The sequence below is a fragment of the Nomia melanderi genome, chromosome 12 (assembly GCF_051020985.1).
Source record: "Nomia melanderi isolate GNS246 chromosome 12, iyNomMela1, whole genome shotgun sequence".
In the NCBI taxonomy this organism is placed as follows: Eukaryota; Metazoa; Arthropoda; class Insecta; order Hymenoptera; family Halictidae; genus Nomia; species Nomia melanderi.
In genome coordinates, this window is record NC_135010.1 from 6,950,273 (window position 1) to 6,977,543 (window position 27,271).

Sequence of the window (27,271 nt, forward strand, 5' to 3'; positions counted from 1 at the left end):
TTATTTCAGGGTACCTAGAACTTCCACTACAATCCTTTACGAAACTTCTCTGTTTATTTCGCAGGTACAACCGCGAAGCAGTTGTCCGCAGCCTCGGCGAAGAGGTGAACGTGAAACCAGCCCTGACTCTGGGTCAGTTACCAGACACTCAAGAGGAGCTGCTCAAGTTGGATCAAGTGTTTATAAAGTCGGAGCTGAAGGTTGGCGTGATTTACGTTCAAGAAGGCCAGCTCACCGAAGAGGCGATCCTCGACAACAACGAGAATTCACTATTCTTCGAAGAGTTCCTGCAAATCCTCGGCGATAAAGTACGGTTGAAGGGTTTCGACAAGTACAAGGGCGGTCTGGACACCATCCACGATCTGACCGGCTTGTACTCTGTCTACACGAACTGGAGGGGCATCGAGATCATGTTCCACGTTTCCACGATGTTGCCTTACGAGAAGAACGATCCCCAGAAGGTACATTGATCTCATTCGTGAGTAATCAAAATACTCAATGCGAGAATGAAGAATAATACCGTAGCCCCAATGCTGCGAAAAATTTGTTGCCCTTCCTTTCCTAACCTCTTGCCTTATGATCTACTTTTCAACTGTGACCGATACAATAACTTTGTCAGAAATAATTTAGTGAAAAAAGGAAAAGATTCGATGTATATTCTATGTCTACGTTTTCCCTCCAATCTAATAATTGGTAACAAAAGAATAATATTTCATTTGAATTCAAAGGAGTTGAGTAATATTGATGCTTGTTAAATTTTATTTACAATGTTCACCACGACCCATTTTCATTTTAGTAACGAATCATTAATACACTGAATCTCACAATTTCAAAATTTTCAATACGTTTATTAATCATATGTATGAATTCGTTGTTTAATTTTAAGTTTTTGTTTTTATTATAAAATGTAACCCGACGATAGTATAAATAATAGGTACCAGCTCTCTAGTAAATTAGAACAGTATTATGCTGAATATAATTAATAGTCAGGCAAATTTCTCAATAATACTTAACTATTATATGTTAGGATGAATTCAAATAAAATATTTTATTTATTTTTTTAAACATCTCTGTTAATATTGTTCTTATTAACTTCGGGACATATTAAGAAATCAGCAATTCTGCTTATTGTTTGTAAATATTCCCTCGATCACGAGTAAGGAATTCAATTTCGGTGAATTAGAAGTCTGATGAATATAAAATTGTTGCGTTACACAGCTCCAACGAAAGCGACACATCGGCAACGACATAGTGTGCGTCGTGTTCCTAGAAGCCGACAACACTCAGTTCAACCCGGCGTGTATAAAATCGCATTTCCTGCACACGTTCATTCTGGTGCGCGTCAGCCCGCGTATAAAAAGAAAAGTTACTAGATACGAGGTGTCCGTTGTAACAAGGGACGAAGTAGGCGCCTATAAGCCATACCTGTGGGAACAGAATGTCTTTGAGAAAGGTAATAACTGGCATTTTTACGATAATTATTCATTCCCTATTTTCTATGCTACCTGAACTATTTTTTATCGGTTTGTTGTATTGGATTTACATGTCTAGAATCAAAAAAGAAATCAAAGATTTTAATTATGTATACAATAAGAGATCAATACATAATTTTCACAATTTCTAGTATTAAAAAGATCAATATCTAATTTAGCTTGTTATAAGATTTTTAATGCTTCTAATAATATTTATAGAATTCTATTGAATATTTTTGTATTGCTTTTAATCAACTGAAACTATTGATAGGAAATCAAATTTTACTTTATTTGCTTGACGATTGTTTTGCGGAACCTGTGTTTATCTCTTTCAAACGATAGTAATTTTGTTACGTACAATAAGATACGATTTAAATATTAAATATATATATTTTCTAATATTAAGCTATCTAATGTTGAATGAATTGAAAATTGAAAAATAATATTGAATATTATTTTGAATAAAAGTAATTCTCGTTTTTCATCAAATTCATTGATAGAAGATTTTATTTCTGATCAGAGCTCTTTTTATTTTGTATGTGATAATTTAAATTCTGGAAGAAAGGCACTAGACAAAAGGCAGCGACCGAAGTAATTAGGGCAGCAAATTCAATTGAAGTTTCTCGGTTCGCAGGACCGATGTTCCGCGAATGGATTCTAACGAAAATCGTGAACGGAGAAAGGGCGAGCTACTCGGCACCAAAGTTTGCACGAATGCAAGAAAGGACGCGGAGTCAACTGCTGGAAGATATCGTGACCAATTTGGCCAATCACGCGGAGACTGGAGAAATTCCGAAACCATATAGGTAACGGTCAAAAACAACGGATTCTATCGTTGTATATTATCTAATTAGAGAAATAAAACTTTTAAGTTTAGGTTTCTAAAATTACAATTTATAATTCTTTACTTTCCACGAAAAATATTGACTCTAAATCACTAATATCCTACCAAAATAAAATTGGCATGTAGTATAATTATATACGATAATAAGATTTATGATTTTTTGTATCATTAATTTAATAAATAAATGCTGAAGTTTTATGTCCTTTTGCAACTTTCACATGATAATCAAAAATATTAATAAAAACTATAGAATTTAGTAATACATCTTCTTTAAAAATTAGTTGTCTTGTTTCTGTCATCGTTATCATTAATTAAAATATTTGTATTCATTTCTAAAATGATACTGAATTTGACTGTAGGAAATACAAGAACGTAAATGACTTTAAATTGAAATTTCTGTAGGCGTGGTTCTTGGAGACCAATCGGTCACATGAGACCATCCTCGCCACTTTTGGATTCAGTCAGAGACCAATTTGAGGATTATGATCAGCTTTCGAAGGATTTCACGCGGGTCTTCTTGAACAACGAAGGCAACGCCATGTTGAATGCAAATTTGTTCGACGTGACCTTCTTTGTGTCTGGATACCAGAAGCAGAGGGTCAAATTCATTGGCGTCAGAGCTATTCTGGCGGTGAGAAGCAGGTAATTATTTAAAAATGAAGTCAATTTAAAATCCTTTTTAAAAGCTTCTCTATCACTTATTTTACAGTTTATTTATTCAAGATGATTCTAACTAGTCGGTCAAGCTATGTTTCATTTAAATAAATTAATTAATACAGAAACAATTAATCCTTGTGACTGACAATACTTAAGAAATAATCAAATTTCCAGAAGATTTTAACAGCGTTTTTTAGTAACAAATATGTTACTATTTATAATCAATTGTACATCCTCCATTGTTGAATTATTCTTGATTTATATATTTAATTTTATTTTGAGCGGTCATGACATTGTACTTGTGGAATACAAACAACATTATCAATGAAATTAAAATATTCAAATTTAAATCTCTAACTTAATAAAAATTACTACAGATTATTCTCTTTTAGTGTGTTTCAAGAAATGCTGTACGGAATTCAACCAGGTTTCGGAAGCCCTCAGGTGCCGGTCGCTGAAATGCTCGCCAGACCAGCACCCACTTTGCTCAGCCCACAAAAACCGCGAAGTTCGAACTTCCTTCAAGTTCCTGACATGGAGACTCCCAGGTTCGTGTCTTGGCAATTCATTTTATTTACTTCTAATTCTAATCTGAATTTAATTCTAAAATTTCTGGAACTTTTTATTTATTTTTTTTTTTATTGCCCGAAGATGTTTCAAGTTCGAGTCATCGAAATTCGAAACGAAACAAAATCGTCGATCGGAACTCTGTTTCGAGATATTGACGACGCGTTCACTCATTCTTCGCCCATAAGATTCAATGTTTAGAAACCCTTGTTATTATTCCTCTTATAAAAAGGTAAAAAATTTACTTCTACGAAGACGCTTACTTTTTATCGATTTGATCTGTATGTATGATCTTTAGTGTATTATTTTTTCGAAATGTTTAACTATTAGCAATTGTATAATACCAATCCATTTCAGTGTTGAATATCACTTCCTCGATTGTTTCTTAATTGGTAGTATTGTAATATTGCACCGAATTCTACATCTTTTACACATTATAAATTATATTAAACAATTACCTCATCAATAACAAGATTTACCAAGATAAACATAAAGTAGAAAGAAAATATAATTTATAATTTTGCACTAAAAACTTTGAACACAAAAATATTTGAAATTATAAAACGAAATTACACGGAACAAACGTCAATTAATCTTGTTATCTATTTATGTGTTGAATTTTTTAATAAAATCGTGTTCACATATTACGGAACACCTTGTATATTTAATGAATAGATAATGCACATAGTTCACCGATGCAAAGACCCTTCGATTTTATACTGTGTATTACTTTGGATGGGCGAACAATGGGTTTTATAGACATTTTGAAATAACAAACTGGATTTACTCAGCGATAAGAGAATTGGAACTTGCTCGAACGGTGAGAGACTTGATTGCCTGCGTGAACTTGCGACTTGAGATCGTTGATCGAATGTACTTCCGTCTTGTATATATTAATCGTAATTATGTGTATACTTCTCACGGCACTTCCATGTCTCCTATCCTCACAGCACCGCATGAGATTTACTTTCACACTAATCAGAGAGAAATTCCGTTCTATCGGCTGCCAATTGAAACTTTCTTCCCTGTGATGCAAGAAGCGATCGAGGTCTGCGATCCGATATCTCCGTTACTGTGAATGACATGTGGCATGTTTATATTTCTTTCTTCATGAACTCTTTGAAGTACCGAAGGAAAAATAATTCTTTTCTTTTTAAACGACGAAAAGACGTACTGTCGCTGCAAGAATCTGTTCTCAGCTTCGAACGAGATTTTCGTTTCCCTCTACGTAAGTTCTCTTCTCACGTGTGCCTTGCTGCGGTTCTATCGAACGGTCTCTTCACTATTTTTATCGCTGTAATTTGAGAGGGTAATGCAGACAAAAGCAGAAAGTAGCAAGAAATTTTTGGAATGTCTTGGAAAACATGTCGACGCGTATTATCTTATTTTCAGCTTATATGTACGAATATTTCAGCAAGTTTCGTAGAATTGTTTACATGGACGTATCTAATACTGTATAAGATATAAAATATTATAATACAACATGATAATATTATAATCCTGTATAAATATTCTAATGCTTACTTTTAAGTAAATATTTTCAATAGAAACAGAGCTAATTCAGTCAAACGTTCTTTTAATATCAAATATATACAACTAACAACATCATTTAATTTATTCATTAGTAAATAATCCTCAGTATTCTTTATTTATCATTCACTCGATAGATAGACAGTACAAATTTTTTTATATCACATCGAATACAAAGTATACTCTATATTCATACTCCAGAAATAGTACACGACCAGATAAGCTACAATGAGATACAGAGTCACAAATATTCGGGTCGACCAGAAACATTTCTCCCCGAATTCCAAAAATTTCAGATATCTCCCCGTATCATGCATTCATCGGATTACCTTCTTAAACTGAGCTATCGGCATGCAAAGATCTGTACAGCTGACTGGAAGCAAAATTTCGTCGAAAGAAAAAGGAAGGGGCGGGTGTGCCAAGAAATTTTATTAATTCGTTTCTTTATCGCACGCAAAAGTAGTAGTCCGCGTGAAAGAATGTTGGGACGAGCTTTCGTCGTTGTCTCGTTATTCGTCTATAGATCGATAACGTTCCGAAATTAAGTACCCAGTGATTACCTACCCCTCGAGGTCCCTCTCAATCACCTGATGAACGTCCTCAAAGTCTCCCTCTCCGTACCTTGAGGTGCCGCTCTGCGGTTTCTGTGAGATACTGGCTCTGACCTGTTTAGACCTAAAAGTGTGCCGCCCTCGCCGATGATGAAACGCGCGTTCTCGAAGTTCTTTGGCTTCCAAAGCGGCTCGGGAAGAAGCATGCGGAAGGACAGCGACGGCAGCACCCTGCAATCCGAGGATCGGAAACGCTGGGCAAGTTCCCAGGATTGCAGCAGTACGTTGAACAACTTGATTCTAGTACTTCGTGACCGATTGAAGTTTACATGTATAGTTGTTAACACATTGAATGCCCTGGGGATCACCGGTGACCCCCAACCAAATCAAATCACTATAATTCACTGAATCAAATGGTGACTATTTGAAAACATTCCTATATTATAAATAATATTACCTAGTGCAATGAGATTCAACGAGATAAACGTGTAATAACAAGACGGTAGTTTAATTCAATAATTCAATATCATATCTTTTTCCATTTCGTGTATTTTGCTTCGTGGTATCGTGTTCGTTTAAACTAAGTCAACGTGTTAACACGGAGAACTGCAGCGTTTTAGGTGTAACTTAATTTTTAGTAGCGAAGATTAAAGAGAAGGATTATCAATTGTTTGGTATCACAATTCTTATGTTGCACTATTATCTAGTTATTCATGCTATTGAATATTTCTAATACGTCGATTATCTTACGAATTGTAATTATTTTCAAGTAATTTGGAAGCTCGTCGGTGACCACCGTGGCGGTTAATGTGTTAATTTGAGAATATCGCTTGGGAGAGTAGAAGTTATTCGTGAACTGTGGATCTTCGTGCAAATTAAAATTTATGGGAATATGATTAGAAAAATATAATTATAGTAGAAATTTTTCCTAACAAATGTTATAGGTAATATTACATTTGAAATATTGGGTAATCCAAAGTCTAGTCGTTTTACTTTTCAATGTGGGGTTTATATTATAATGCAGTAATAAATATTGCAAATAGGCAAGCTGAAAACAATAGAAAGTTTTCGAATAAAATACATAGAGTACTACATTATACAATTCTATATAAAATATTCAATATAAAATATTCCACCATGTAATTTCATCGTATTGCAGAAGACAAAGAGGCAAAAGAAAAAGAAAAAGCTGCTCAGCAGCTAGCAGCGCCAAGGCTCAGCGTGTTCGTCAACGCGCAGAAGGTGGACAGTGCAAAGTTAGCGCAGACGGAGGTAAGCACGAAACTGGCATAACCAACGAATCTATTAACCAGTTAACTGTGTTTGACGAGTGTACACGTCATCTTAAAGTTTGAAATGATGCTAAGTCTCTTAACGATGAATTCTTTACTTTTTCAGGCAAACATGTAACTGTTCTTGCTTTGGTTTTTCATTAAGATATATCCTATGAGAATTCGTCCCAGATTTGACGACATCACACATCATTTTTTAATTTTACTACTCGTAAAACGAAAGTTTTTTCAAACTAAATTTCACAGTTAACAGGTTGTAGATGGTTTATAGGAACCGGGATTTAAAATTATCAGTTTCACTATTACTGTTCGCTTTTTGTGTGCTTTTCATTTTCGCTACTATTTCAAGTAAACTACTACTAGTAAACTATTATTTACTATTTAGTAAAGTAAACTAACTTATTTCTAATTAAATTCCACAGTTAATAGGTTAAACATACGGTTAACAACTTATCTAGCTTACCTCGCTATCAGTGTACTTGGCAATCATTCATCAGCCATGGGTCTATTAATCTAATTTGCATCCCTTGATTTCCAGTTTAACATCGTCGAATTCGATCCAGAAACATTCAGAATCCTTCTGGACTACTTGCACACTGGTTCCTGTCCTCTAACCTGCAGCAACATACCTGGTCTGATCTCCGCGGCAGAGCACTATGACCTGCCCGATCTTCTTCAGGCGTGTTTCCATCACGCGAAACAGTTTCTGCGGATCGAGATCGTTTGCGTGATGCTCTGCACACTGGAGAACTACTACTGGCGGTACGAATCAGCAAGAGAACTATTCAACATGATCCTCGCGTTCATCAAGACCAGAGCTAACCAACTGTTCAAGAACTCGGGATTCTTGACACTGAGCGAGTCCGTGGTGCAGATGATCATGGGCAGCAACCTCGAGGTCGAGGAGATCGCGAAGTTCGAGGCAATGCTGAGCTGGGCAAAACACAGGATCAAGACCAAGACGAAGATCTCTGACCCGAAGTTGGAGTTGAAGTGCATCATGGAGAGGCTCAGTAAAAATCTGGAGCTTTGTAGGATATCGCCGCAGGAGCTCATAAGGGTGAGGGAATAAGGGAAGCGAATAAGAGGGAAGTTGTTGTTTCCTTTTTGATGATTGGAGATGTATGATTGTTATATTTCAAGCGTTGATCTGAAGATCTGACGTTAAATTCAAACATGTTTCAATTAGTAAATTAGATATGACAATTAACTTCCAAGCTTTCTTTCGGTATTTTAGTACTAAAGATTAATTATAGTTAGGTTATTAAAGAAATTAATCATTTTTAGTGAAAGTAGATGTTCCAATTTTGTACGATAAGAATGTGCAATGCATATTTGATGATGATGTTTAAAGGAAACGACATTAAAATTATGAAGCAACAGTTTCATCCTTTTCAACCTACACCGGAAGATAAAGTTAATTAACGATGGGCACTATTTTCCAGATTGTCCTACCATCACACGCGATCAGAAACGAGAATATCCTGAAGACGCTCACGCAGCAAGCGGACACCGGCGTGTACAAGAACGTAGACGCGTGTTTGAAAACGTACGAGAAGAACGTGCAGAACCAGAAGAGCTTCGACTGCGGAATGTAAGAAATACGCGTGGAAAATATAAATTCTTTCAAACCCTCGTAGATGGGAAAAGAATCAACGTGTACCTGAGAAGTAGACTCTAACCGAAGGTTCGCCATGATCAAATAGCGACGCTTGTGTTCCACACAGAACAAAAGGAAAAAGAAAACAATATTTCAGCCACGACTTCATCGTCTAGATAATCACTCAGAGAAAACGCTTCGAGAGTTGTGATGATCGATCGCCTCGGAAATCCGAATCCCGTCTGTTTTCCGGGAAACTCGAATCGCTGAGAATTCGTTTAGGCCGCGTGTCAACTGGAACGAAGTTCTCGGTCGGTGTTTTTAAAAAAAAGAACGAAAAACCGCGAGGGGTTCACGAAGCCTGATGTAACAGTGAGACCATCGACGAAAGTCTCGCTTCGGGCTTCCTCGAGCGGAATTGTAATCAGCTTTCACGTCTGTCGCGCGACGTAGATGTCTTAGCTCGTAAGAAAAATCGTTTTCGCCCCGATCACCGATCATCCGCAACGAAAATATAAAAAGCGACGCTTCCCTTCGCGAAAGGGAACGAGAGGGAGTCTTCGATCGTGTTTCGAGAAGTTTCATCGATTCGGCGGACGATCGAATTTGGAGAAATGCACAAATTTCATATCGTTTTAGGGATAAAGGTGAGAGCGAGGTTTAGTCGATTAATTAATCGAGCGAAGAACTGAGGCTTAGAGTCGATTAGACGAAGCGAATTAATTAGAGAAATCGTGCGATCGTGTCTGGATGCGGTGAAAGTAGTGTAGCCGCCATTTTATGGCGCTGCGATCGCTCGGCGACCATCTTGTAGTCGTACCGGACCGAGAGAACAGAGGGAATACGAATAGTTTTTCGTCCAGAATGCGAAACAGTATCGAAACAGAGAAGTTTCCGAAAGATATTTGCCGGCGACGAGAAGCCGAACATGACAATCTGTATCATAAACAACAAGATTAGAAGAAAAACTGAAAAATAAAAAAAGTAAACGCGAAGACAAGGGGACGCTAACTATTAGTTACGGTATTACACGATAAGGGAACTAACTGGTAAGCTTGAATGAATTTACCGTACATGCATATATGAATATATAAATATAAATATATACAAGTACACGTATAAGGGCGACGCTAATGATAACAATAATACTAATAAAACGATAAGAGTACGAGTAAAGTAAATAGTAATATAAAACGACGTTGATGTTGATTGTGGAATTCAAAATGAGGCGACGAAGAAACAAAACTAAGGGGAAAAAAGAAAAAAAAACTTATGAAAAAAGTATTCGAAGTCTGTTCTGTTTTCTATCGTAGTTTTTGTATCTTCAATACTCTAAGACAGAAATTCTAAAATTCACGAGAGCAAGCTGGAAAGATATATATATATATATATTATATACATGCATATAATGAATATACGAAATGGCGAAAGGATTGAGGCGACGACTCCTCGTTTCTGACCACCATACGACGATCGACGAGACAACAAACGTGATTTGTTCATGGTTTTATTCACGTTTAAGTTGTTTTGTATTCAGCAATGTGTCATACGAATATTATTTACTTAGAGGATGTCCAGAAATCGATTAACAGGTCTGAAATGTAATTGTTACTGTGAAAGTCCGATATTTGAAAATGTTAAATTTCTCCGGAAAATTCTAACATTTATCAACTAATATCAGTATCGATTCCAAATATTATAAAATTAATATTTATTTCGTACTTTTACGAAGACAGTTGGAAAATCTTAACCCTTGGCAGTCGAAAGCAACTCTCCGCCATTTGGTTTGATGCCGAACGATTCAAAAGTTCAATATTCAATATTAAATTCTGTAGAATGCATTGAAATATTGATTAACCGATTGAAATATTACAATAAAATAGCTGTTCTTTAATTTATATATAATTGTTCTTTTCGTTAAATACTAGATGTTTATTTCAAATGAAACAACTTTCGAATCCAAAGGTTAACATTTACTATAACCTAAACCAAATTCACACCAGACCAATAACAAATAACTCTTACTATGATTTATTGGTAAATCCTAGAATTTGCTTGAAAAATCTAACATTTCTCAGTATTGAAGCTTCTACGGTAATTCAAACTGACCCGACTCAATCGCTACACCTTAAACACAAAGCAAGAAAGAAGCAAAAAGAATACAAAACACACGGAATTCCGAATGACGATAATATTATTCTGTTTGTCCTTCCATTTTTCCTCTTCCACGCTATCCCCTCAAAAAAAGTATGTCCCTCGCCAAGAAAAAAGGAATACAGCCAATCAGAAGATATTTTTTAAACGCGTTTTTAATACCCGCTCGTCGTAGATTTCGTTTCGTTGCACAGAGCAACGGTAGAAGTCGCACGAGGAGTAACAGTGTAACGAAGGAAGCGTTGAAGAGAAAGAGGAAGCTAACCGAAAAAAAAAGAAAGAGAGGTCATTCATCGATTCCCCGGCGCGGGGGATCGTCCAACTGTTAAGTGTCTTATTGTTCAGGCAAGCGGCTGGACGAAAGTAGCACTTTGTTTCGTTATTTTTTTTCCCCTCGAAGAAAGCACTGAGAACTATCGCTTAGTAATCGGCGGCTCCGGTGGATCCGTGGATCCGGTGACGTCAAATCGGTCGCGCTCGGGTAGACAGAGGAAATGGCTATTTGTAATATTTTTACAGTACCGTAGAGCCGAGGGGCGCCCAAGCGCGATCGAAGAGACGGCCGAGCGGGACTGCCGAACCTAAATTAAGGTAACATTAATATGCAACCGCATGTGTAGCCGTAAAACAAGCAAAAAGACAAAAAAAACGTGTCGTTGTAAACGTGAACTCGTTTGTAAAAACGAAGTGTCGAATTCGATGTGCGACGATCGGTCACGAAACGGTCGACTCTTTTTTCCGGCGTGGATCTTTGGGTGATAGATCGACGTTGACGCGCTGTCAGACGATGAACGAATATTTTAAAAACGATATTGGTCATTCTTCTTTTGCCAGAGAAGAGATTTGTGTAATTGGAAAAGTAATTCGATTGACATATAGAATTTTCGCAATTGGTTAATTGCAATTGAAACTAAATACATTGAATGGTTTGCAATTAGTTAATGGAAATTAAAATTTGTATGATTAAATGAATTGCAGTTAGTTCATTGTGATTAAATAAATTGTAATTATATTAATTCAATTATGAGACATAAAATCGTAACTGTAAGAACGTAGTATTACACGGTTAACGAATGAACGTGGTATTACGATATTTACAGTTCTTATTTATCAATACTGATTTGTTCATTAGATATTAGTGTTAAATTGTTACCGAATAGTACCTAATTGAGTATTTCTGCCAACATTCAATTTAACATTAATCAGAGATAGCGTGGTACTGTTCGATTATTCGTTTGACGCATAAACCTCACCGATACGTGAATCTAAACATTTACTTGTCGCGTATAATCCTTTAAGACTTCAATAAGAATACGTAGTATTGTCGCATTCGTCGCTGGTCGATAAAAGTAGATTAATATTTACAATCTATGATTCATCGCTGGTCGATACAAAAATAACTGCCGTATGATTCGCGATTTAAGCAATAAAGTTGTATAATATTCTTTCCAAGAATTGTCTTAAATTCTTCACAAATTTAACATTTAAAAAATCTATAATCCAAATACAAAATATTTAAATTCAACTTACTATATATTTACATTTACACCAAACAAAGTCAAGATAATTTACATTTGGTTTATTTCCAAAGGTGCAATGACTAATTCCACAAAAATGAATAAATTATTCGAAGACGTATTCAACACGTTGACTGCCACGAGAATTTTCGAGCGTTCCGTATAATATTACTTATTCTTTAGTAAAGAATAAAGTAATAAATAATTTACTAATGTAACAAAGGTAAATGGTACTAGAATTAATTATCAATGACTTGGTACCACAGTTCTTAAGTTATACTTTTATTTAGTTGTCCATGTGACTAAATATTTTTTAAATAAAACTTTTTATTATAATTGTTTTCAAGCAATTTAGAAGCTGATCAGTGACCACCATGACGGTCAACGTGTTAATATTTTCATTTATATCTCAGGATCGTAGTACTACGCGACCGTTAACGACCGATAAACCTTTCGCGGACAGCGCGTCAACGATCGGCGCCCCTTCGATCGAAAAGTGACGTGATCAACGTCCGAAACTTCCCGTCGCTATGCTCTCGCGTTATCGTTCATCTTCGTAAGTGCGAACAAACAGGTAGACTTTCTGCAACACACGTCGTTCACGTTGGCTGGGGACGGAAAATTCGAAAGTATCTTAGAAACTTTTGTCAAGGGATACACCGTGAGTTGGCCGTGTGTTCGTCGAACAAGAATATTCCCCGGCGGACTGTGTGTTGCTCGAAATTCTACTAACTCAGTGTGTAAGCGTAGATGTTTTAGTGTGTGATCGAAGTGTTAACAATGGATCGCTGTATCGAATTATAAGGCGCTCCCGGGGTCATGGAAATGGCGGAGGACTCGTTTGACGCAGCACACGGTGAATACATTGGCACAAAAGGAATTCGAAAGTATTTCGAATGGATATATTTATAATGGAAATGTTGTACTCGAAGAATAATAGGTTCTTTGAAATTTCTGTATGAATAATTGAGGTACATAAGAGAATAATGTATATGCATTTCATTGAAATCGAATAACAAAGGGTGAGATGTTTATTACTGTTACAAATATATGGATTTTAAATACTTTTCTGGGCCAGTGTACTTGTATGCTGTAGAAGCGTGTAGAGTATGGGATCGTGAAAAGAGAACTCGTCAAATCATTATCAAAAATTGATTTCAACCCTTCTGTCGTAATGGTGACTCTGAGATGCGATATCTGAAATCGAAAGCTCCAAACGACTAATTTAATTACTCGAATAACGAGAGATTGATATGCAGTTTGCTTCGTTTCTAGTATTTAAAACTTCGATGCACAATTCAGTTTTTTATAAAAAGGTGAATGTTTCAGAACTTCTCGTCTGTAATGAGTTTATGCATCTTTCTTTGCATTTTCTAAGAATTAATATTAGTAAAAATAATTTTCTTGTGTTTAGCAATTGCATTGGACAGGGCACTGGAAGCGATAGTTATAACAGATTCATTAATTAAATGAATTTCATTCATAGCTTCGTTATAAAATACTGTTTTATAAAATCATCGGTTTGGCTGAAGTTAAACAAAATCGCCATTTTCCATTGAATCGATTAACAAATATTTCTTTAACACGTTGAATGCCATGCGGGCCATCGATGCCCTTAACCAAATCAAATTAATATAGTTCACCAAATTAAACAATAATTACCTGAAAACATTTATATATTATAAATAATACATCATAAACGTGCCATAACAATGCAATTCAATTAAATGATTGAATATTATATTTTTCCGATAAATATTACATATTTCCCAATATTATATCTTTTTTGTGTGTTTTCTCTATGAAATCGCGCGGCAGTCAACGTGTTAACTTCAGGACGAATAGTCTCGACGAACCCATACTCGAATGCATCAAATCGCCACGACGGTCGGCACAAACTCGCGTTTCAGTGCGCGCAACCCCCAAATCAGCGTGCAAAACAGAAAAAGCCGAGTTTTCTTCCGACGGGCCGATCGGTTCGAATCGAGCCACGTAAGGGCGAGAGGCGAACAAAGATTCAAGAAGAAATGTAAGAAACGAAAGAGGAGAAAAAGGGGAAAAGAACCATACCTCGCAGCACCTTGAATCGACGTACGAGGAGAAGGGGGAACGTGAAAAGAATTTTCATCGAACGCGATTCTGTCCAGCCATTGCCGACTACTGTTCAAGTGTAGATGTACTCGTACAGAGAAATAAAACAAAAAAAAAACAGAGAACTACGTTAGACAAAGGGGAGAGAGAATGAACGTACTACTACGTACGTATGCATATGTCGTACCACACGCGCGCACACGTAACACCTACACGAAAAAAGAGAAACAGAGACATATACGTAAATACATATACACACGTAAACGTGCACAGGTAATGCAAAGCAAATATATGAGGCTGTAAGATAAATATGTTTGGATGTATCTTAAATATTCATTAATTTTAATTTTTTAAACATTCTTCGTTGTTATTAGCTTCACGAGGGAGTGAAATAATGGTGCTGGATTGAATTTTGTACTCGATATGTTTCATTATAAATATTTCTGATAAAATATTGATATCTTTTGCAATGAATGTAAAGAATAATTTTGAGTAAATTAAAGGACAGAATTATTACATTTCAATATTTCGTGTGTTGATACATTGTACAAAATGTAATATTAAATTTGAAATTAGCTACGTTCAATTAACTCTCGAGTGGAAATGGTAAAATTGATTGGAAGTGGATTCTTGTTCATCGGAGTGCATTTGTAATGAGTTATAATTAAGTTTCTGGAACTAGAACATGTTTAGATTTGCATCCGAATTTATTTATGTTACTGTCTAATGATGCAGAAAACGATTATTATAATGAACACCAATGTAGCCACGTGGGCAGACTACGGCGAGTATCGACTATGGAATTCAGTTATGGGCGCATATCGATGTAGTTTGTATTTGTAATAATTGTGCTGCGGATGTTTTTGCGTTTATAAATTTTGAAAGTATATAAAATAGGATGAAACGGTAAATGTAAAGTGTTAACTGGGGAGACTGCGTTAACTCGTCGATTATTAATCGACTAAGTTTTAAAAATAATTTTCTTGTTTTTTTACTTACCTAATGACTGTTACACCTATTTAATTGTATTATAACTAGGCTACGGACTTTATGCATTTATGACAAATATGTGTGCGTGAAATAGAAATGTTCATAAGAACTTCAAAATGCTGTTACTTTATATTCAATTTATTAAAATTCTCAACACAAGAAATAATTCATCAATTTCTACTTGACCATCGTTTCCTTCAGCTACTTCGAGAAATTCTGATTTTGCATAAAAATCTTAAGTCTAGTTATAATACTCGCTAGGTAAATTAATAAAGGTTCGTTCAACCTTCGAAAAAAAAAATGAAAAGGATTTCAGTTCATTATTTTATCTAGGCAATGATTCATTAAGGGAAATTAATTCTTGTTTTCCTATTATTTTATAAGAACAGAAAAAATATAAATTTCTTACAAGAATTATTTTGACATAGATTGTTATCGGTTAAAGTTATTGATTCCGCTCAGATATTTATCTGCAGAGATAAACGCTGTCAGAAGTATTACATAATCCCGAACCGTATCACCTTTATCGTTCAACCAATTAAACAAAAACTTTCCATTAATGGTCGAGTGGGAACGTTTCGTTCCAATTCGAATCCTCTGCATTCCCCCGCAACCGTACGGTACCACTCGTGGACGCCATTTGCGTAATGGAGGTTCTACCGCAATCTCGAGAAAAAAAGCGGGAGAACAGAAAAGTGACGAAAACAATGGTTTTTCGGGTTTCATTCTTTATTCGAATACTTTATTTTCGTTACATGAGTATTGTCAGTCATTCATGGTTTATATGATACTCACAACTGATAGGCCCGGGTGTAAAAACTACCCGTTTCCGGTGTATCCCGAGTCCTCGGCTAACCGTTCATCATCGAGTGTTTCTCAAGTACCCGGATACTCGGTTCTGTCTGCGGAACACGAATACAATCAACAGACACTAATGGTGACCGCTCACAGTCTGTGTTCCGTGAGTTGTATCGGTTTGACCAAAAAGTCTTCCCGTTCTTTTCGACATAGCGTTTGTGTTCTTAGACGTAAACACACGTTACAAGAAAACGAATACAATCAAAAGCGCCAAAAAAATTGGCGAACGAATACGATATAATGTAATGAACTTTAATTCAATTCTCAGATTCTAGAGATATTATTTCTGGATAATTTATATTTGCTTTTGATTGATGTAATGATGTGAATGTTTATGTTGATTCCTTGTATTATCCATGATTTTCTAATTTCGAATATTTGTGTACAGGGTGCCTTACAGGTTTCTGTACGAATGTTGTCTTGTTCTGCTGCTAAAAATATAACTAGTGTAATGTAACTAAAAATCCGTGAATATCTTATTTCAACGCTATAATAGGAGTATGTAAGCTGGATATCTATGTGATACTGAATTTCTTATCTATATATGAAATTTCGTCGCGATTTCACGTGCAATAGTAAACTTATTAATTATTTCTTTTCGAATATATCTTTATTGTATTGATCACGGAATTTTGTCGCATTACATTTCAGTCTTACTTTTAGATGTACGTATCGATAAAATTTGTACAGAACTTTGTGGGACATCTTATATAAAATATTCATTTTCTTGGAAGTAATACAATGAAACATGAATACCATTAACATCTTCCAAATTAAAAACAAATATTTTTCCTATTATTTCTATCTAGCTTTTAAAGCACATGGAGATTAACAATAAGCATTAATCCAAAGAACTTTACACGAATTCACAAAAGGATTTCTCAAACTAAGATCAAAATATGATTTCAATCACTTCTTTATCAGTTTCGATAAACCAAAAATGAAACGAAGCTGTATTAAACTCAAAAAAAAATTCCACAAACACGAACTTCATACGTTTCAAATTCACAGTCTACTAATCACAAACCCTTCTCCCTTCCATCGAATCACTAACAAACCACAATCGTATTCCCAAAAGAATCCCACCGAAACTACCAAAATCAAACTAATCCACAATCCACGAAAAACCTGCAAGAAGACTTTCTGCCCAAACCAATATAATGTATGCGTGTATGTGTGCGTGCGTATAGTGTCGCGTACACGTGAGAAAAAAACTGAAATCCGTTGAGAGTTTCCGACGAGTCGGTATTTAGTCAACATGTTGACCGCCACGGTGATCACGATGGCCAGAGCGTCGAAATGACTTGAAAACCATTATAAGAAGAACACTGTCTCAAAACATTGAATTACTTGGGTAGCTAAATAATGTGTTACGTAACAGCTACGATACCAAATTATTCCTAATTAACCCTTTAGAGAGGAATATCATTTCAACAAGGTCAGACTTTCATATTTAGAATACTACGTTGCGAACAGATGATTTAACTACTAAAATATCAAAAGATCACTACATAATTTCTCTTTCCTCTATTATTCAAGCATCAGATATATAATTTGGCTTCTACAAAAGGTTTTGTATTTTAAAGAATATTCGTCGGCAAAGGGTTAATTTTAATTTGATTTTGTCATGATACGATAATATTATACGAAACGCTCTAAATTCTCGTGGCGGTGAAGGTGTTAAGCATTTATCTTTGATAAGGTATAATTAGCTAAAGAGGGCCGAGGTGGTTGTTTCAATAATGGCCGTTGAAGAGGTCTCCGATTACTTCGTCGATGATCGAGATCGTCGAGTCGCCGTCGTCGTCGTCGCGGACAGACCCGTTTGTTCACGAGCACGAGCCATGTTCGCGGCGAGTCAGCAATATCATTCGGATTCACCGTCGACGGAGCGACGTTTCCGCTGAGCTCGCATTATTCGCGGACACCCGGTCGTCTCAGCGGGGGTGGAACGTGTATCGGGGACGGAAACGCGGCGGACGTCCCGGGGGATCCGAATAATATCCGCGGACCCGACGCTCCTCTCGGCGAAATCTCTCTCCTGTTTCCGCCACTCTTTCCCCGAGAGTAACAAGAGAGTTTTGTAAATCAACGGGAAAACGATTCCGAGGCTCGCCGTGCGTCACGCTCGCGTGGTAAACGAATACGATGGCGGACAAGATTGTGAACAGAACAAACAACAAAGAAAACAATTTATTGTATATGAAGCTACTGTGATGTTACTGTTGAATATAAAAAAAATATATATATATACATAAAGATGCTGTATTTGAAGAAAACGAGAGTATCATTTATTCCCTTTCGTTGAGGAAGCTGATAGAATTGTTTAAGGAAGAGTATTAGGTTGGCACGTATGTAATGTTCAACGAGGAGTTGAATTTTTCGGTATGGTTAGTTTGAATAATGTTTTAATCGTATATGTTTGTATGTTAGGAGAAGAATATTTTTGAAATTTTTGGAAAGAATGATTTGAGACGATTGATTCGATCACGATTTTCGAAATTGATTGTACACGTTTACATTGGAAACTTAAGGTTTGGTAGAGAAATCGTTATTAGAGTGAGAAGTTGAACAAATGACTTTTTTTTAACAATCATTTGGTTAGGATGGACATTCCATATGCACCAGGCTAATAATACAGCGTACTTTCGCTGCGTGTTTCATTTGTTCTCTATACCGTAAGACCACACAAATCGGCATCATTTAACCACCTCGTTATAAGCTCGTTGCCAGTCCCCAATCGGCGAGCTCATTGCCAAATGAAACTACTACAAATCTCTCTCGGTCGATCAATCATTTCTTCCTTAATTGCAAAATCGAAGCTCCGGCTAAACGCTGCCGTCCATCGCTATCAAAAATACACATTTTCAGAGAAAAATATTGATTTTATTTTTCGCAGGTTCATAGGTAACTCTTCGTTTTGGTAGAACAATCTTGAATCAGGTCGACGGATTTAACGTTTCTTTCTTTTTCTCTCTTTAATCGAGCGGATCGAGCACTTGATCGATCACAGCCGCTGACAATTACGAACGTCAAACGAAAGCTCCCCATATCTCCTTAATGCGATAACAAAGCGAATCCGATTAGCTTATTCTGTTTCTCGTTTCCCCGAACCATCTGAAGGAGTTCGGGTCCACGCGTCTCCTTTTACGGATAGAATGGCTAACGGCGGTAGACGGGTTAGCGTGTGTGGGTAGTACGTGCGCGGACGATCGCACACTGTCGTACTAACCCGATCGTGACCATTACTTTTTCGTTTTCCCTTTTGAAAAAGCGTCAGACTGCCTTTCGGTCTCGCCGAGAATGTACAAAAACGGGGCGTGGGGGCGGAGGGGACAACCTGTACAAGCCGTTCGTTCGAAAGTCGAAGTACTATTTTAAAACTAGATCGCGTTCGTGTATGCGGTGAATGATGCGCGCGCGCGCGCTCTCGAGTTCGCGTGCGTTATAAAATCAGATTTATTTACAATTCTACAAGTTCGGTTTCGTAGAGTTCCTGTACAAATCGTAGAGTACTTAATCGCAAATAACGTATGCGTATTTTTGTTTAAAAAATTCCTAGTCACCATATTAAAACGTCGCTTTTCTGACTTAAGCCGCAAGCCAGCGTAATTACACGGATACGTTTTCGTTTGTTTTCTTTTTTTTTTTTTTTGTTCATTTCTTCTTTTTCTGTTTCATTTCATTCCACGCGGAAAAAACCATTGTTTTGATTTACGGTTCCGTTGATGCGTTGCGTAAAAACCGAGCTACGCGTCGCCTTAACGTGGTCTATTTTACTTTGTTTGCTAATATAGTCTCTCTCTCTTTCGGTTTTTTTTTGTTCTGTTTAGTGTTTCTTGTTTTCGTTTAGTTTCGTTACTCGGACCGTCGCAATCGCGTGCGAGGCCCGACCGCAGTCTTATTAAAAACGCATGACCGGCGGTGAACCGGTCGAAAATATTATGTACAGTTTGCTCTTTGTACACTCGCTACAAAATCATACGTAGTCACTTCCTGGGTTCCTGAAAATAATTTCAAGACAAATTAGCATCGTCTTATTGTCAATTTCTAACCGGTCACTTCACCATTTTGCCCTAACACTCCAGTCTTTTGGTGTCCAATGTAGACACTTAGGATCTATTCTGATCTGCCTCTTTTCCATTGCGGCCGCGTGTTGCTCGATAATATCCCTGCGAATAAATACGAGTTCGTCAGTGAGATACTCAGCTAAGGAAATCCAGTTGTTTACTGAAAGAAGCTAAAACCGTCTGTACAAAGTCTGCCCGACCGGTTCCCTAACGATGCATTGACTTATGTAGCCAATTACCTATTCAACGTCACAATATATTGTCCTTTGTAGTAATTAATGAGATTCAAGTTCTGTAGCGTCGATATCACGTCTTCTTTCTTAATGGAGGTTAGCTCGCAGATTTCGTTTATCGTGATCTGAGGCTTTTCGTTTTCCAATAGCGGCTTTATGTTGAGAAGGATGTCAAGTATCGTGTGCGCCCAGTAACTTCGATAGGACAACAATCCTAAGTCGGACAACGGTTTCTCGGGGGAACCCGTTTTACCTTCGAACTTTGACAGTTCGTAGGAGAATTCTATTAACAATTTTCCATAACCCCTCCTCTGGTATGGTGGCAGTGTAAGAATGCATGCTACATTGTGATCCTCCGTTGATTCCTTTTCTTTCGAAAAGTAACCAACTATGTGGAACCCTCTGCTGTCAAAATCTGTCATCACATAGAATAAAAACGGATCTGTGTCGTAGTAAAGCGTTTTATGGTCCAAGAACAATTTTGCCAGTAGGCAGAGATTTTGTGCGTAATTCTTGTTCTTCCGGCCATCAATCTCGAAAAACGATATCGATCCCTTTCTATAAATCTCGTTGCCAGGAGGGTGTCGCAAATTGCACTTGATAAGATGCCTCTCTAAACACTTTCGACTTTTTCTATATTTTAGGCAGAATTCACAAATATATATGCATGCCAGGTTCACCATTTCTTGCGGATAAGGACTAAAATACCATGGCCTTATTCTATGACGACCCAGCTCTATTAATTCAACATTTTTCATTCTAGTAACAATGTCATCATGATGATGCGCAACAAGCGACCCAGTCGGTCTAGGACCAGGTGTTTGTGGCGGTGCTTCCTGAGAATCCTCGTTCTCTATGAACGTTGATTTTCTTTTTCTAGACATTTTCTTTTGCAACGCCGCTTGCAATACGGCTGGACCATTAACTGGTTCATTACTAAGACTGCTAGGGCTAGGAGGCCTACTAACTGCCTGTTTTTTAGGGGTGGCCGCACCTGTGCCGGGTGTAGTTCCATCTCGTCTAGGATATTGGACTTTCCTAGTGTCCAAACAATCTTCCGTAACCCATTCATCTAATCGTTTATTGACTAAAATGTTGTACAGTGAATTAAATGATTGCTTACGTACGAATTGGTAATTCCTTCCTCCTTAATCAAGGCGCTATATACTTACAATCTACATAGTGAACATAATAACACTTGACACCGTGTACTTCTTTAACACTGATGATTTCAGCAAGGGCTGTGGATGATAAAAGGACACTTTTGATAAACCCTTATTGCTATATCTACGTCTGTACAACATAAACATTCATTGACTCTTGAGACACACCAGACAGTATACACACATACTATTGGTGTCCAAAGTGCCTAAACATAACCTAAAACTAAGCTTGTCATTCTACATATACAATGTGCAGAAATAATACTGAAACAATGACACTTATTGGGTTTATAATGTAGTTATAATTAATGCTACGTCAGCGAAAGGCCTGTGTACCTACAGACCGATTCATTAATATGATTCATTGACATACTTATCTAGAGATTCTCCTAGTAAAAAATGTCATACGCTATTTCGACAGATATCACGACTTCTGTGGATGGAACTAACAACCGAGCATATAATGGATAGGAAAGTAAACGTTTTACTTACGCCAATCATCTGTGCTATGCATTCTGACCGGCAAACGACAGCCTTCCACCAATGAATTCTGAAAGTGAGGTTAGAATTTCATAATATCCGCATAGCTGCACTCGTAGCCCTTCTTCTTGGAAAGTGTTAGCGCTGTCATGTTTAACGCATCGCACCACTTACCACTGAGTCGCATATTGTTTCACGTTCGTCGTGTTCCTCGATCATATCAATCACAAATCAAGTAACTCGTCACCAAACACGATCTTGTTTTGAAGCTCTCACGGCACTGACGCGAGCGCCCCACTATCCTCACATTTCGCATGTGAAACCAAGTTCAAGTAGCCTCCCGCCTATCGAAACGTGCTAATCGATAAGTTAGTTTCGAGTATCGATCTATTAATGCTGCCCGGGACATTTGCCTTCATTAAAATAGTAACTCCATTCTGATATCATTTAATTTCTTTTATAATACACTATCAATAGCAACTCTGTGCTCAAGTCACTGATAAGATGCAAGATTAGAGCAAACATCACTCTATCGAGTTTTCTGATACATGCCAAACTGTTTTACCGACCTAGAAATTCAAGTCATAGACTTAAGACTCAATACAGACATCCCATGCAGTGTAACTTCCTGTCTACACTTCAAACATTTCCCTCTACCAAAACACCCTAATGCACTAGCGAACTCTATCTGGATGGAACAATCAGCCACTGAACTTCAACATAAAAACATGCTAGAAAGGTAATTTTTAAAATGTTATCGGTATTAAAAAATACAATATTTTTGCATCTCAATAGTTGCATTCGTAAGAAAATTATCGAATTCGATGGACATGCGCACAATTTATACTAGAGGTGGGGGAAAGAAGTAGGACCTATAAGTGAAGGTAGTACAGGGAAATTTTCTCAGACTCCTTTGAGCCCGCAGGCTCGAAGGAGGTCTCCAGAAGCTCCAGTGACACAGTTATGTTATGCGCTGATGTATTGAGATATGAACAGATGCTATCCTTTTCTGTGTAAGTACTAATTAATTTAAACGCAGTTCACGTTCCTCTGATCACATTTTCCTTCATTTTTCTTTTAAAGCAGTCTTCAGATTTTCCCTTTTAATCCTATGCCACATATCCTCGGGATTCTTTCTTTATGGTGCTTGTTCTTTAAGGCATCGACTCATTCGGTTGACCCAGTTCAGTATTTCATTACCTTCGTCTTATTAGCTTTGATTTCTGAAACACATACTTTCCTTACCCACACATTCTAATATAATAAATTATCATTGTTTTCAAATGAGCTTGCAAGCTTATTCACCGAGATGCTAAACTTAAAATACTAAGAAACTTTTAATTGCGGTTTAAAAATTCGCAAGTTCACACATCGAGGTGCTTAACCTAAAAAGCAATGATTACATTACATTTATATAACACATGTTTGAGAAAGGGAAATTGTTAGGGATCTTAAGGCATTTTCAATAAAACCTCTAAGAGGTAATTACCGGTAACTCTTAAGGGACATCCAGTGACTCACGAAGCGCTAAGATAGCTTCGAAGAGCATTCACGGGCCCCTAAGAGTTGTTGGAGAATCTCTAGAGTCCCCGTGAATCAAAAAGACTCCAGGGGCTCTTTTCATGAACATAGGGTGCTACTGGGAATGGGAAAACAGTGTTTTATGAGCATTTTTATGAGCTATGAATTACTTTCCAAGACACTGCAGTACAATGGCTTTGGCAAAATATAAATATTCCATTTTGTTAGAAGACTGTATTAATGCTAAGTGTACGTAAGTTTCACTGCTCCTCGTAATACGAACTGTGATCTCTACTAACATTTTTTTGGTACACAACAACTTTATGCCATCGACGCACAAAGAATAACGGAATAATAATAATGACGTTAGCACCCTAGAAAATCAGGCTACTGAAATGCATTCGGTGTTAAATCTATTTTTATATCTCGTCGGGTGTATTTTGGCTTTTAGTGACACAAATCAGTTGCGTTAGCGACCTAAAAATCCAAGACAGATTGTAATGTCCTCGTCTCGTGGATTACAATCAGCTGAAGAATCATTCAATTAAAGAAGTACTAGAAAATGAAGGGATGAGGATTTTAAACAAATAAAAATATATTTTATTTACAGACTATTTTACAGCTAAACTTTTTTATTACACAATATTATTTAGTGCGGTATAACAAGACTATAATGAGTGAAGCGCTTTCGCGAGATTTTAATTTTCTATCTATGACTCGCATTCGAATTAAGAGAATTTTTAGCAATTCCATTTCATTATTTACAGCATTATTAAATTCCTATAAAATATGTGCAAATTGTTCCTCCAATTGTTTAATTTTCGAAAAAGATGCTCATTAATCTATAAATATCAATAAGTCCGACTAACATTACATTTTCATGTACTACTGTAGCAAACTACCTCCACGAAATTCTTAGTGAACAACACATAACTAATTAAATAATTAAAAAGTTACTCGACGTATTCTAGCCTTGCACCGTTGCAAAGTGGCAGGTCACCGGGCTCGAAGTAATCCGGTAGATTCAGTTTCATACATAGGTCGAGTGGCGGCGCGCAAGTGCAGACAGCTTTGCCAAGACAAAAGAGACGGAAAATGGTGGAGGGTATAGTTGCAGCCTGGTAGCGGACAGAATAAAATGAACTGCCAGCTAAACTATACCATACACAACACTGATGCACAGTTAGAATAAAAATAGCCGAATAAATATAATTTTAATAATTCTCGAAAAAAAACACACGTATACCGTTCTAAACGAACACTGTTCTCAGTAAATATCGCCTTCCCCAAAACGAACTACTTTTTGAATGTTAATGGACGAATATAGTGAAACCGCTGGAAACGAGATGCGGCCGCTTACACAGCGTCAAATAAAATTCCTCTTTAGGCAACACGATGGGACGAGTACCGTGAACGATATAATTAAGTAAGAATAATTCAAAGGGCGGATAGGGGACCCGCGGGGTTACACGATGTGTCGTGAAAGGCGCTCGCACTTGCACGCAATTAATTCTGAAACGCGTATCATTCCGAAAGAGGTGGATTTAGCGTAATGCCGGGGCTCCGTGTGTATTTCGCGTAATTCACGGGGACTGTCTTCGTTGTCATGCTTTTAAGGTTTGTAACGTAAAGCTATTTCAGCTGTCTCCGAGACAATTCCGGCTGACATCTTATTCTACTCCGTCTAGGGTAAAATAGTAATATCTGTACGTAGTCGGTAAGTTTCTTTCCGCGTCTCCGTACGAAACGTACATTTTATATAAACTATATGCTGAATAAAACTATCCGCTTCCTGGTAAGTGACAGATTATTGCATTCAATTCCGTAGAGGATATGATAGTCGACGGTTTACGTAAACGTTTGAACTTATTCTTAACGTAACAAAGTATTTAGAGAAATATATTTAATATTAGTTATTTATTAGTGATTAAAATGGATTAGTTTCGTGTGGTTTATAATGGAATATTATACAGAAAAATATTTTGTCGTGTGATGCTTTAAAATAATTGAATTTGTAATATATCAGATACATGTATTATTGAATGAGAATATCTTAAGGTATCTGTTCATGGCATATCATTTCTACTTTGCATGAAATAAGTATCCAAAACACTCGTCTCGAAAACGAATAGTACATTTCTAACATTTTTTACGTTTGCAATCTGGACATTGATAACAATAAATAGAATTAGGAATGAAACTGTACGTCTGAAGTCCACTCAAGGATAAAAGACTTATAAACGCGGTTTTACGGCTACCGTAGTAATTCTTTTCCAATATTGCCGGCGATCAATTCATTCTTCATCCACGAAAATTAAATTCCCAACAATCCAATGGGTAATATTATTTACTGATATAAACTTCCTGGAGCTTGTAATCGGGCCTCACTACCAAACGTTTTCTCCGACGTAGTGTGATCAATGTCCAGCATCTATTATAAACTCGTTTAGCCAGTTACCTTATAATGAAGAGTTATTATTGAACAAAATGCTACAATAAATATCAATACTAATCCTCGTACAGTAAATAGACACGTATAACAAACATACAATTCAACATTATAGTGGAAAATTACTAATGCTAAATCAATAATTCAGAAATATTTAATTTTGAATTACTATGTTCTCCAATCTGAATAATATTCACGATCAATAACAAAGTTCACGAATCACAATATTATAAATTAGTTCAAAACTGAACATAAATAAAAATCAATCTTGAATGTTCCAATATTAAATTATCTAGTAGTGCAACAGTATAGCATACACGCTGACAAAAAAAAACCACTCTAACCCTCAACAATGAAACTCAATAAAACAACTTAAAAGACATTTTGCCACGACAGAACTCGATCAAACTAAAATACACCAACAAAACGCGTTGACGATGAAGCTTAACGCGCAATACGAATGGAACAGAATCCCAAGGATTTACCAGCCCTTAGCCAACCCCCGACTTCGCGAGAAGAATGAACGCCGGGCACAATGAATAGCGGCCGATAGTCGTTTCTTTTTAGATAACAGTCCGATAGGGAAATTACGAGTGGTTCGATCGACCGTGTCGTATCGAAAGTTCAGGGCTGGCTTGGCATCCGCAGTCCTGCGAGCCCCACCCGGTACACACGTTCCTACGCCTATGTATATTCCGTTCACCGGTACATATATGCACGCGCGAAATCTGCACCCTTACATATGTACGGGCACATAAGTGTACTCACATCGGGCATACATAAGGGTTGATAGTGCTCGGGCGAGCAAGCCACCCTTATATGCAGGGCGTGGCCAGAGTCCACCAATCAGAGGGCGGGGAATCCCCGAAAGACCAAATCGAACGAAGTAAAAATTTCAGCGGTCGCGTCAAACGCCAACGCCAAAGGGGATGAGCGCGGTTGATCCGGGCTTACATTTTCGTTACTTATCCGGAGTTCGAGATCTCCGTGGTAGTCGCTGCCGCGTCTTCCACTGGTCTCCTTTTCTTTTTCGACTTCCTTCTTCTTTCTCTTTTTTCTTATACATAAACCTGGCGTAATTGCGATTAGGAACGACGGATACCGTTCCGAGGGGTGCGAACCTTGATTTATGAGATTCAGGGGATGAAAAATAGATCGAATCGATCGGTGATAAAGAATTTACATGTCCCATGCTCTTCGTTTGTAGGATGCTCTCTGTTATGCTGGATAAG

At 37.1% G+C, this 27,271-nt stretch overlaps 2 protein-coding genes across 5 annotated transcripts in view; one reads left to right on the plus strand and one right to left on the minus strand.

Moving 5' to 3' along the window:
• Positions 1-18,382, plus strand: part of rsh (Rap GTPase activating protein radish) — a 207,394-nt gene extending 189,012 nt beyond the window's left edge. For 3 of the 4 annotated variants that reach the window (XM_031975256.2, XM_031975253.2, XM_031975255.2), the window contains 9 exons: positions 65-461; positions 1,219-1,453; positions 2,107-2,278; positions 2,719-2,958; positions 3,366-3,521; positions 5,744-5,901; positions 6,781-6,893; positions 7,452-7,973; positions 8,359-18,382. In XM_031975256.2, the coding sequence (XP_031831116.1) occupies positions 65-461; positions 1,219-1,453; positions 2,107-2,278; positions 2,719-2,958; positions 3,366-3,521; positions 5,744-5,901; positions 6,781-6,893; positions 7,452-7,973; positions 8,359-8,511 (2,146 nt within the window). In that variant the 3' untranslated portion in view covers positions 8,512-18,382. The remainder of the gene's footprint in view (positions 1-64; positions 462-1,218; positions 1,454-2,106; positions 2,279-2,718; positions 2,959-3,365; positions 3,522-5,743; positions 5,902-6,780; positions 6,894-7,451; positions 7,974-8,358) is intronic. The other variant, XM_031975254.2, reaches the window with a different exon arrangement.
• A 1,366-nt stretch (positions 18,383-19,748) lies between these two features.
• On the minus strand, positions 19,749-22,377 carry Tip60 (Histone acetyltransferase Tip60). Its single transcript, XM_076372494.1, has 6 exons — positions 22,244-22,377; positions 22,082-22,139; positions 21,599-21,667; positions 20,433-21,513; positions 20,191-20,295; positions 19,749-20,127 (listed from the first exon to the last, which is right to left on the minus strand). Exons 1-6 carry the CDS (start codon positions 22,286-22,288, stop codon positions 20,103-20,105), a joined length of 1,383 nt encoding a protein of 460 aa, XP_076228609.1. The 5' UTR covers positions 22,289-22,377; the 3' UTR covers positions 19,749-20,102.
• Between the last annotated feature and the right edge of the window lie 4,894 nt (positions 22,378-27,271).